This window comes from Trachypithecus francoisi, unplaced genomic scaffold (genome assembly GCF_009764315.1).
Source record: "Trachypithecus francoisi isolate TF-2019V2 unplaced genomic scaffold, Tfra_2.0 Lachesis_group8, whole genome shotgun sequence".
NCBI lineage: Eukaryota > Metazoa > Chordata > Mammalia > Primates > Cercopithecidae > Trachypithecus > Trachypithecus francoisi.
This window is the reverse complement of record NW_022681473.1, coordinates 30,937,252-30,950,017: the sequence shown is the minus strand read 5'-3', so window position 1 is coordinate 30,950,017 and position 12,766 is coordinate 30,937,252. Positions and strand designations below refer to the sequence as shown.

The 12,766-nt window shown below is 45.8% G+C and overlaps 1 protein-coding gene across 4 annotated transcripts in view; it reads right to left on the bottom strand.

The window, feature by feature from the left end:
- Positions 1 to 2,103: 2,103 nt before the first annotated feature.
- LMO2 (LIM domain only 2) overlaps positions 2,104 to 12,766 on the bottom strand; it is a 34,226-nt gene continuing 23,563 nt past the window's right edge. For 3 of the 4 annotated variants that reach the window (XM_033203943.1, XM_033203942.1, XM_033203945.1), the window contains 2 exons: positions 8,123 to 8,338; positions 2,104 to 3,104 (listed from right to left, as the gene is read on the bottom strand). In XM_033203943.1, the coding sequence (XP_033059834.1) occupies positions 2,885 to 3,104; positions 8,123 to 8,338 (436 nt within the window). In that variant the 3' untranslated portion in view covers positions 2,104 to 2,884. Of the gene's footprint in view, positions 3,105 to 8,122; positions 8,339 to 10,686; positions 12,651 to 12,766 lie in introns of those variants that run through there. The other variant, XM_033203944.1, reaches the window with a different exon arrangement.

The window sequence follows — 12,766 nt, the reverse complement described above, 5'->3', positions numbered from 1 at the left end:
TTTAATGAAGGCATGGACCAGGGAAGAGAGCAGATCGTCAGTTCTCCTGACCCTGGGTCTAGAGCACACACAGTAATACATTCCTGCAAGGACCACCAGGGTAGACCTTGGGAGCTGGTCCCTCTGAGTATCTTTACATGTCTTTCCCCTTAAGTCAGTTGTGGGTTAGATATTTGGGCCTCTGAGGTGATGTGCTACAAAGACTGCCTGCGCATCCACAGTTCTGCAAGGTGCCATTGACAAATGGAAAAGGTCAATTATTGCTTTGTTGAGCATGACAAAAATATTGGCTGATTTCCTGAATCTTAATGTGTGTTGTGCTACAATGGGGATTAAGAATAAAGTTTACATTTCCAACGCAATGATCATTTGTATTTTTACTTAATGCTACTTATAAGATAATTGCGCAGATAGAATCTATTACCATTATTATTATTATTACTGTAAATACAGTTTAAAATGGCGAATTAAATTGTGATCGATTTTGAAGATGATGCGCAGAACAAATGAGTGACGAATGTATCGAAAGTTTTCAGTTTAGGGACCAAGGGTAGACAGTATCTACATGTGGAAGAGTTTCAGTGATTAACCTTTACATCAAATATTAATAACTTAGAATGCTTGATCTTCCTAACTGGGAAGCCATTCTCAAACTTGAGCATGCGTCAGAATCATCTTTAAGGCTTATTAAAATACAGGTGGGGCACAGTGGCTCGTGCCTGTAACCCAACACTTTGGGAGGCCAAGGCAGGTAGATCACTTGAGTCCAGGAGTTCAAGACCAGCCTGAGCAACATGGGAAACCCAATCTCTACCAAAAATCCAAAAATTAGCGGGGCGTGGTGGTGTGAGCCTGTCGTCTCAGCTACTACAGAGGCTGAGGTGGGAGGATTGCTTGAGCCCAAGAAGTTGAGGCTGCAGTGAGCCAGGATCATGACACTGCATTCTAGCCTGGGGGACAGAGAGAGATCTTATCTCAAAACAAACACCCCACAAATTGCTGAACCCCATCCCCAGATTTTCTGATTTAGGGTGTCTGGGGTGGAGCCCACGAATCTGTTTCTTTATTATAGTAAGTTCCCAGGGAATGTTGATTCTGCTGGTCCCAGAGAGTTTGAGAACTACTGACTCAGAACAAACATCCCGTCGCTGATAGCGCCTTTCCACCAGGTGAGCTGGAATGCAACGTAACTGGATTTGTTTTAAATAGGCCACCTTACGCAGTCAGATTTCCCAACCACTTTTAGCATTTTACAGACCAAGAGAGCCATGACTTCATTATTTCTCACTAGAAGAAGAAAAAAATCATTTGTCTCTCTATCCTGGGATTTAAAAAAAATTCTTTTTAAAAAAAGATTACAAACCTTAGGAAGATTTTAAAGGAATCTTATAGGTAACTGTAGCCTTAGCTGCATGTTTCTTGTGTCTTAATAACTAAACGCATTTAGACTTCTTGCATTTCCCAGTACTCTAAGGAAATCATTGAAAAGCTTATTCTTCTTCATCTAGGTTTGTCCTTCTTTGGGACCCTCTTGGGCTAGCGCACTTCGAGGTGATGACCAGTAGGTGGCGCTCTGCATCAGTTCACGGGGGCGGCCTGACTCGGGTGAAGGCAAACACACAAACCAAGGTGCCTGCTTTAAATCCTCAAAGTAAAGGTCCTCTTAACCACTTGTCATAAAACACCCTGAGACGCCCGTCTTGGAAAATCGAAGTGTCAAGCTCAGCATCTTTGCCACATTTCAAACTAGGTAATTACCTTCTCTCCCAAAGGGAATCTGCTTTATGTTTTTGTGTCCTTTCTAGGTTACAAGTTTCCCAAAGGCAATGATCTTACCTTCCACTCACTCCATACAATGCTGAAGTGAAATGCATATTTTACAATAACAATTTAATTATTCTACATTCCTCTGAGCTACATGATGACCTGTTACATAATTGCCAGTAATATAGAAATGTGCCTGCCTCATCCAAACCCTTGCAATCCATGGAAGTTTTTATTTGACCTAAGAGTAAATTGCTTATTTACTTCTCCTTTACAACACAAAAAGCAGAGCATTTCCCCGCCATCCCAAATTGTTGTAATCAAATAAACAACACTGCATTTCAGTCTGTCATTTTTATTAAGCCCGCAGAGCTGGGTTTTTTTTCTACACACAACAAATACTTTGATATAATCTAGGATAATAAAATAGTTGAACAACTTTTTTTTTAAGATTTATATTTGTATAGAAACAATCTGTGGAGCTCCTCACCTCAAAATGAAGGTGTCTAAAAACAGTGATTCATCAGCATTGCTTTAAATAATTGTTTGGTTAAAAGTTGTGGTTTCCATTCTCAACTGAAATGTGTCTCCATGCAGTTTTCCTTGGGTCCAAAGCTTAAGGCCCCCGGAAGGAGGCCAAGAAAAAAGAATGGCCACTCCTTTCTGTCCTTCCCTTGTGCGGAGGACAGTCATTGAAACAGGGGTGTTACAAGAGCCAGGAAGAAAAGAAATCAATTGCACATCTCTAGTTTGCAAGCATCAAAGTCACAACAAGTCTTTACACAACAACTCCCTATCTGTGGATATGAAATTCCATCATGATAGCACAACGCCTGCTTGCCCCTAAATGTTCCTTTCTTCTGCTAATCATGTCAGTTACTACGGATGGCTGTGGCCGTAAGCTCTCCCTTAAGGGCTGGTCCTCTGCCACCTTGAAGTGTCAGCCCTTGAATTATGCCACTTGGATGCTATGCCTTGGTACCCAATAAAGGTCTACCATCCCCTAAGAAATCCCTTACCCCACCCTCAAACCCCCAAAGTGCCTAAGAGTGAAGACGAAGATGCCATGGAGACGGTGTCTTCAGTGAACACCTCCCCAAAGATGCCCGGGGACTCAGGCCTATATCATCCCATTGATCTTAGTCCACTCGTAGATGTCCTGTTCGCACACTATGTCAGAGTTGATGAGGAGGTATCTGTCACCTACACAGAAATGCTTCTGACAGGCAGCACATTTGAAACATTCCAGGTGATACACTTTGTCTTTCACCCGCATCGTCATCTCATAGGCACGAATCCGCTTGTCACAGGATGCGCAGAGACCGTCTTGCCCAAAAAGCCTGGGGCAAAAGAAAGAAAAGCTAAGAAGACAGTGAAAGGGACAATCCTGGAAGACAGGGCTCAGGGATGAGCCCTAGAAAGGAGGCCGAACTTTCCAGATGTCAGGAAGCCAGGAAAGGTCAGCTCCAGAAGGAGGGCCGGCGAAACTGGCATTTGGATCTGGCATAACTCCTCCCTTTTCGGAGCCCTCCCCCTGTCTGCAGCAACTGCTCACCATTCCCCTAGGCTGCCCCCTGGCTCCTCCTCTGTGGGCGAGACTCTCAGCTGATGTGATCTATGATAAGGAGTTAGGCAAGTATTACCTGTCCCCTCCCAGGGGAACCCTCATTTCAGAAGAGCAGCTGGAGGGAGACCCTAAGGGTCCCTTTGAGAGGGTACTGACCAGGAATGCAATAAAATGGGCATTCTTCTGAGGCTCCCAAACTCTATCATATCAACAGCCACTGATTCTACCCATGGGGAGAGCTGGCCTTGAATACCTCCATAAGCTGCAAAGCACATCTCTACCTGCTTATTCGCTGCGGCCCCAGCTGCTGGGAGACAGGGAGTTCCACAGGAAACATGCAGTACAGCTAATCGCGCCTCTGAGATATAGAGGACAAACAGCATCTCTCCGCCACGAATGGAAGATCTTAATTCATGGCCCTCGCTGCCCCGTTGTCATGAATCAAAAGTGAAACTTTTTTTCTGACATTTAAACCAAGACTCTCCCAAGCCTCAGTTGATCCCTTATTTCAGGCAGTATGCAGTGTCAAGGTGGGAGAGAGAACATGGCAGGGCTCAGTGCAGTGGTTCTCAAAGTGTTGGTCCTGGGACCAGCAGCATCAGCACCGCCTGGGAACCTGTTAGAAATACAATTTCTCAGGCTGGGCGCAGTGACTCACACCTGTAATCCCAGCACTTTGGGAGGCTGAGGCAGGCAGATGACTTGAGCTCACCAGTTTGAGACCGCCCTGGGCAACATGGTGAAACTCTGTCTCTACAAAAAATACAAAAATTAGCCGGGTGTGGTGGTGCATGCCTCTAGTCTCAGCTATTAATACTTGGGAGGCTGAGGTGGGAGGATGGCTTTAGCCTGGGAAGTGGAGTTTGCAGTGAGCCGAGATCATGCCACTGCCCTCCAGCCTGGGTCACAGAGCCAGACCTTGACTCAAAAAAAAAAAAAAAAAGCAAACCAACAAATTCTCAGCCCTCCTCTGTCCCTACGCAATGGAAACACCCTGGGGAGAAGGCCCAGTAGTTTGTGTTAACGAACACTTCCGGGGGACTGGATGCAGGCTAACATTTGAGAATCAACAGCAAAAGTGCAGTAACACAAGTACCGGAAGCAGAGTAGACCCAGCTTCAATGTCCCGGTCCAGCCCTGAGTGACCCTGGAGAGACCTCTGATTCTCTGAGCCTCAGTGAAACAGCAGCCATCATAGGCTCCACCTCACTCAGCTGTTAGAACAACCAAACGAAGCATGTCAGGGCACCCATGGTCAAGGGCTAAGCCAACGCTGGTTATGTGTTAACACATTTTGGGTGTATTCCCAGCTGCACCAGTCTTGCTGCAGGAAGTAATTTTCACTCATGGCTGAAAACATAGCATGTTAGCAGGTGGTTTCTACATAAAACCTTTAGGACAGTTTTAGGTGAATGCTTGCTCTTACTGGAAGTTCTGATTGATTTCAGGATATCAGAGAATCAATTGGTACATTCTGAGAGGTTGTAGGGGATGTAAGGGCAGTTGACACATTTTGCAATATTTGGGCAAAATTAATGGAATTGAGAAGAGGTGGTCCATGAACGGAGAGCTCATTGTTCGGGCCAGGGCCAGCTAATTTTCCTCTGAATCCTGCTTTCCATTTGAAGATTTCTAGAGTGTTTCCAAAGCACCGCCTGGGAGCAAACTCATTACTGGGGGAGAACATTTTATCCCAAGGTAGCAGATGGTGGAGCTGCAGGTAACCACCACATTGGAGGTCACAGAGTGGAAAGACAGTTCTGGTTTCCTGACTGTTCTGTAAGTTAAGTTTGGGCCTGAGCAATGATGAACGACTGAGAAAACAGTGTGCATGGAATGAATCCAACTGCCTGGGGTGGGCGATCCTTAAGGAAGGAGGAAGCTTATTAAAGGGAAGTCAGGGGGTAAATTATAATCCACATCAGGCAGCTAATGAAGGGAAGGACAAAGGACGAATATGTGAGAGACAAGTTCAGGTCCCAGCATCACCTCTAACTTATCAGGTGACCTGAGCAAATGGAGTCCACTGCACAGGCTTCCGTGACTTAAGCCGTCAAGCAAGGGAACTGAAAGAGAAGGCCCTTGTAGCCCTTTCCAGCTCTGGGATTCTGAGATTCTAATATTAGCAAAAAATAAGCCAGGAATTGACACCTAACTTGAACATTAACCTCTGGCACCAAGAATTGGTATCTTAGGCTGGATATCCCAGAAGCGGCCCCTGAGGCAAGGATTTATGTGCCAGTGATTTATGAATGATGCATTCTCAGGAAAACCCTGGAAGGCAGCAGGGGAGGCTGGAGGGAAGGGGAGGAGGCCGGAGGGAAGGGGAGGAGGCCAAGCCAAGTTGTGACCTCAGGCAAAGTCCCTCAGAGGGGAGGGACTCTGGAATATAAGTTATGCCTGGCTTCAGGCAAGGCTGCAGGGCTTGGTACTCCCACCATGTCTGTCACTGGTTAAGGTCCATTGGGGGTCTAGCGGGGGCAGGCATACTTCTGGCTCTAACAGATTCAGGTGCTGGCTGTTAAAAGCAAAACCACTGCCATCACCACCACCCCACCACTCCCAGCACACTAGAATTAGTGAAAAGGGATCCAAGGAGATCTGGCTCGGCACAGACATGAACAGCTGCTCTTGGGTTCCCAACAACACAGCAGAGTTGAGGTTCCGCATGGGGGTCTCATGAATATTTGAAGCAAAATGTCGGAAAAGAACTGTAACAGGCAACTTAGCCACTGGAAATCCTCATGGGGACAAGTTATCCTAGGGGTGAAGAAGAATTCAACCCCATTAGAGGGCTCATTCAGTCACTCTTCCAACTTGCCTTGTTAAAAAGATCCTGCCAGATATACCAAGAATGCAAGTAAACAAGATCTTGGCTAAAGGACCATCCCTGAAGCAAAAGACAATTTTTCTCCTCTGTCAAGAGGTGTCCCATCTTAAGCTCTCTGCTGCCCATTTTAATAACAATAATATAAATATTAAAAGATGGCTGGAAATGCCTGCACTAACGCAGAGTTAATTAACATGTTGCCTAGGAATGTGGCAGGGAGAAGAATTATTTCATGTCACCAAGACACAAGTTAATTAACATTGGGTTCTCCCAGACTGTTTTTTTTTTTTTTCTTCCTCTCCTTTTTGAAAATGGAAAGGATTAACAAGCCCAGGCAGCACTGGTTTTATTCCTGAATGTTACATAAAACGGTAGAGATAGGGAGAAGCCGGGGCTCCTCTGACCTTACTCAATCTGCACTTCATTTAATAAGATTCAAATGATTTGACAGGGATGGAGTCAAGGGTCCGATGGGATTCATTTACCCGTCTGCCTTCTCACTGACTTGGCAAAGTGGGAGTGAGCAAAACCAGGTCTGTATTTATCCCAGTTCTATTTCTTGGGACTTAAAAAAAGGAAAACTGACCAAAATTATAAGCATGATCATTGCAAAACCCTACTTATTTTCTCGGAACCACCATATCTGCAAGGCCTGCAAGGACTTTATCTGGGAATTCAAGAAGGACAAAAGGCTTCTTCCATCAGTCTTTAGGTAAAGCTTCCTTCACTGTGAAACTGCCTGCAGTTTTTTTGTTTTGTTTTGTTTTGTTTCTGTAATGTAAAATGCTCTGAGGGCAGGTTCGAGGGGAAAAGCTGGCCCAGCAGCCAAGGGCGCTGAGGTCTCAACAAGCTTCCATGGGTTGGATGGTCCGGGTGTATCAGGGAAGCATGCCTCACAGACCCTCGGCTCCAGGAAGACGGAGAAATCCTGACAGCTACACAGGTGAGCAGATCTGACAGCAGAGGGCACAGAGAGAGTTACCTCCACAGCAGCTCATCAGAAACTAGAAATGCTAGTACATTCTAGGCAGAGGCATTCACAGAGTGCTGGAAAATTCGGATGGCCAACAGGATGGCCCAGAGCATGGGAGATGCCCTCAGCTCCTGTCTTACTTGGCGTGGTCGAGTTCCTATTTTACCCTTCCTTTCTTCCATCCCTTTGCTCATTAGATTGGAAAACAATGATTATGTCATAAGGATAACTTATAAGAGCAGCTAACATCTATTTGATCCATACCGAGTCAAGTAGTTTATCAGCATTACTCCATCAAATCCTCCCCACATCCTTAGAGGTAGGTGCTATTATAATCCCCATTTTACTGATGAGGAAATTAAGTCTTAGGAAGGTTAAGTAACTTTCCCAAGGCTGCCCGGAAGCAAGGGTGTTGGGACTCAAACCTCCAACTGCCTGCAGGGCCTTTGCCTTCTGTTCTTCAAAGACTGCCTTCCTGCTATGAGTCAATGCTTCGAGCTCCACATGCTTTCTATTTTTAAATTTCTCATCATATAATATTGGAGTCATACAAAAGATTATTTATAACATATATATATATATATGTTCTGAAGCATTCAAATGAGGTCCTCAGAGATCACCTCCAAACTTAGAAACACTCCCAGTTCCTCTGATCCTCCATGCGTACTCCTCCTCAATCCCATCCCCTGGCTTCTCCCGCTCCCCAAGGGAACAAACTTTTCTGAATTTTGGGTGTATAATTCTCTTGCCTTTAAAGATATAGTATTTTACCACATAGGAACGTAACCCTGAAAATATGCTTCTCAAACAGGAAGAAATGCCCTCTGCTTCTCGGCACGGGAGCTGCGACTCAGTTTCTGCAGCCTGACCTCTTTCTATAGGTGTTTGAGCCTGGAACAGGGTCGGGGGCAATATACACAGACTGCAGATGTCCAGGGACCACCCAGCCTCCCTCCTGAGGGCCCCAGTGGAGTGCCGGGGAGGGTACCTGAGATAGTCTCTCCGGCAGAGCTTCCGGCCCAGTTTGTAGTAGAGGCGCCGGCCCACCTCACCCAGCCGGCAGCCACAGAGGTCGCAGCTCAGGCAGTCCTCGTGCCAGTACTGGTCGATGGCCTTCAGGAAGTAGCGGTCCCCGATATTCTGCTGGCAGCCGCCGCATGTCAGCAGGGACGGGGGGATCTGCAGCACCTCATCCACTGGTTCCCTGGAGAGAAGGCCAAGCATCAGGGACAGCCTCACCAGGGTGAGACCAGCACCGGGGGTCCAAGATCATTTTGGGCCAGACAGGGTACCTCACCTGACTGCCTTTTGGTGACCTAAGGGAGAAGGGACAGGACAATACATCCCTTGGCCAGATTGCAGAGTCCCAACCAACCTTGGATTAAGACGGGAGAGAGCCAGACCTTACTCCCTAGATCTCTAAGAAGTAAACACAGGGCACCAAGAGGCATCAAAGGCAACTGCAGGTGACACTGTGTCCCTGCCCATGCCCATGCCCAGCACCACCTGGGCACCTCTGGTCTCCTTCTGCTTTTTCCCTCTCTCCCCGCTGACTCTCCCTCTCTATCTTCACAGATTTCCCTCATTTTCCGCCTCCTATACCCAAGGGCACTGCCTAACCTCAGAGGAGGCACCCTGGACTAAAAGAGTTGCTCACCACCAGGGCAGCGGATGACCCAGAGAGCTAAGAATCTGCAAATCTCCTGTTGAATAAAGTGCCATCCTCCCTCCAGCCCTTCTCACCTGCACAAAAGCAGAGGTGAGGAAGAAAGAAGAATGAGACCAACAATTATTTTAGGCTGCTTTCTCTTTCCAAAATAAAACTTCCATCAGGATATAATAGGAATTCTCCTAGTTTTACTCTTTTACAGAAATTCCATTTTCCATTCTTCCTACTGAAGGAATACTTGGAGGAAAATCCCATTTTGTAAGGCCATTGTTACACTTATGAAGAACATCAAATAGGCCTTTCTTTCCTTACCTGAACATTTTTATAACAGTAAAGCTGATTCGGATAAAGTTGATTCGAGGAAGAAAATGAAGTGGGGGCAATGATTATTTCAAAGAGAGTGGAAGGCAATTAAACAGTCACTGACATCTCAATCCAGCAATTGTTAATAGGCTGTGACACGTGTTCTTTCATTCATGTGCCATGCACAGTATCTCCTGTTCACTTTGCTTCACTGGAATCTGAATACTTTTTTAACATTTAAAAATAAATAATTTTGCTAAAAGAAAATAAATGAGTGGAAGGAATTATTCTAGTGTCCCCCAAATGGGACAAAGGAAACACTTAATACTTGTTGATTTGTAATAATTAGCTAGTGTTCTCTGGAACCTTAAACACAAATTTATTTCTTAAAAATCTATTATGGTTCAAAAAACAGGCCTTCTTCCAACTGTAAAATTCCCAAAGGGAGTTTCCTCCTGGGTGCCCTGCAGGTATAAATCCATGTCTCCTATTTCTAACTAGTACTAACTTACCAGGTGACCTTGTGTCCTAATTGGTCTGAGCCCACAAAGCCCAGCAGTCATTATACCTGGGGACAGGAGGCTAGGTGGCTCAATGTCTATAACACTCTGACAACTTCAGAGGATTCTGTCATGTGAAGAATGAAGCGTTTCTTGTGAATATTTAGGAGTGCTAAAGCCATGCCCACACTTTCTAGATACAGTGTAACAGCACTTCATGAGATTATCATCTTTGGAACAAGAAAATGTGAAGCTCAAGTTAGATTATCTGGGGGAAAAAAAAAAAAAAAAAATGGCCAGGCACAGTGGCTCACATTTGTAATCCCAGCACTTTGGGAGGCCAAGGCAGGAGGATCACTTGAGCCCAGGAGTTTGAGGCCAGCCCGGGCAACATGGCAAAATCCTGTCTCTACAAAAAATATAAAAAATTGCCCAGGCTTGGTGGCATGAGCCTGTAGTCCCAGCTACCCAGGAGGCTGAGGTGGGAGGATCACCTGAGTACAGGAATTTGAGGCTGCAGTGAGCACTGCACTCTAGCCTAGACAACACAGTGAGACCCTAGCTCAAAAAAATCAAGACTATAGTTTCCTTTTTTTTTTTTTTTTTGAGATAGAGTCTTGCTCTGTAGTCCAGGCTGGAGTGCAGTGGTGCCATCTCGGCTCACTGCAAGCTCTGCCTCCTGGGTTCACGCCATTCTCCTGCCTCAGCCTCCTGAGTAGCTGGGATTACAGGCACCCGCCACCTCGCCCGGCTAATTTTTTGTATTTTTTGTAGAGACAGGGTTTCATTCACTGAAGCCTTGCTTTCTTTCCTTTGTTTCTACAGATTGTATATAAGGACTGCCATTTTCCCTTCTAATAACTAACACTCTAGCGTTTTTATGTGTATCAACTCGGAATTGCATCTCTTCTCTTTCCACAGCCCATGGTCTTACTCTGGGCTTTCAAAACCACTCATGGGACCTCGACAGACATTGGATGTCCCGATGCTGATGCTGCCAAAGGACTGTGAAAGAGGATAATTTGCCCTTAGCTGGTGCAAAACTGCCTGGAATTCAAATGAACTGCTCTTGTTACTCACAGGGGAGGCAGTGGGGGCCACCAGTGGCATAGCAAGGGAATCTCTGTGTTCATGAATTCTGGCTGGCTTTCTGTCCAAATGTTTCATTTGCATATAGCTAGGCAAGTCTCCATCTGTGATTTGGAGATGCTGATTGTAACGACCCAAGTTGGCTTTGAGGAAGTACACAATGAAGCATCTAGTAGGATACTGGACAATAGGAGGAATGTAAAGTAAAAGAGTTATGATGATGGTCTGAGATGAGATGGAGAAGTAAAGTATAAGATATTGGCTCTGTCTTTCTATAATTAATTGATAATATCACATTATACTTAGTGGGCAATCCAAGACAATGAATGAGATTGATTCACCCTCAAATTAATATTTTATATTCTCCCAGACCCTTATCTTGAATATTACACCTGAGTATCATTTCAGCCTGGATTTCTGGGATAATCATAACAATTTCTAAGGGGGTGGGGAGAATGTGCTGCTGCAATTCTCAACTAGCTTGTCCCTCTCTGATCAGAAACTGTCTTCGCTGGGCAAATAGTGAAGTGAAGGAAGGAGCTGGTGAGCCTCCAGCAGTAGGCATCTGCTGTGTTACGAAGTTAGGATGTTTCAGTTTTCTAACCTCAGTGAAAAAGCACAAACTTTGAAAGAAGCAAACTTTCTTCAGGGAAATGAAACTTTCAGATTTGCCTTCTATTGAAAGGATTAGTGACTAAATTCTGCTGATCAAAAAGGCATAAGGCACCAATTCATCCAATTCACTCCCTTATTGTGTTACTATGATCTTGCCCAGTCTCTGAAACTCAAAGCTCAGTTGTAATTTTATTTTTAAAAAAGTGATCAAACCACCCTTTAAACCCATTGTTTACATAAACATACTTTTAAAAAGAAATGTTATTTTTCTCCTGAGAATTTGTTGAAGGAATTGGGGGTTTTTGCTACAACAAACCTAGCTCATTACAGAACTGGCGTCTTAACCTTCAAGACGGAATAGTGATGTTTATATTCTCATTGGATGGTGGTACTTCCTGTGTTTTATGAGAACATGCTGAGCTTTTATGCTGGTAACTGAGGGTAAAACCCAGGTAAATAAACACCATAGAAAGCCGAAATTGAAGGGTGTATGTGTGTGTGTGTGCGCGGTATTTCAAGCAGGAAAGCACAATTCTTTTAAACCAGGAAAAGAAAAAACAAAACAAATGTCTCTTAGAAGCACAAATGGACAAGTCATTAACCAGCTCCTTTGGTCTTGTGTAACAAATCCCTTCAAAGGATTAGAGGGGGACTTCAAAGGAATAAAAATTCTCAAAACCAGACAGCTAATGACTCTTAAAAGGGCATTTGCGTTGACAGGAAAATGATATCTGAAACACCCCTTGCTACCCATGTTAACACTAAAGAATTGGTGAGAGATAGAAAAACATTCCAAACCAGTACGAGGCTCAGAAAACAGATGCGGTCAATACTCATTAGAGCTCTGGTTCCCTGACCCCAAACCCTTTTGAGACTCTGCTAAAAACTACGAGCCTCTACTCCCCAGAAGAATTCACCTGTACACAAAATGGTGCATTAACTTTCGAGGTTCACAGGCCCCCATGGTGGACCCCGAGGGGGGCTACACGTACTCAGATTTACTCCGGATTTCGCTGCTCTAGAAATCCCCGGAGGCCCAGAGCCAGCTCCAAGGTGGACGGTGGGCCCCCTCACCCGCGCGGCTGGCAGCGGCTCCACCTGCGGACCGGGAAGGCGGCCGCTGGGGACCCCGGAGGCCTCCACTTGGAATGCTCCCCTTTCCAAGACCAAATGGACAAAGAGAACGGGCCGAGAAGGAGAGGTGCGAAGGGAGCAGAGTCAAGCACGGAACGCTCTCCGGACTGCACCTGCGCGCCTCCAGGCTCCCCTTGTGCCTGCTCCCGTGCAAACTTTCTGGCCCGCGGTGGCTTTAGGCAGCGTCCTGATAGCCTGGAGTGGCCCGCAGAGGCGCCGGGCCGACCCCTCTCCCTGCCGCCCACCGCCCAGTCCCTCTCCCAGGGCCCCCGAAGTCACCCGGGAGGAAGAGGGAGCCCAGCGCTCCGCACAGGGGGCCAAG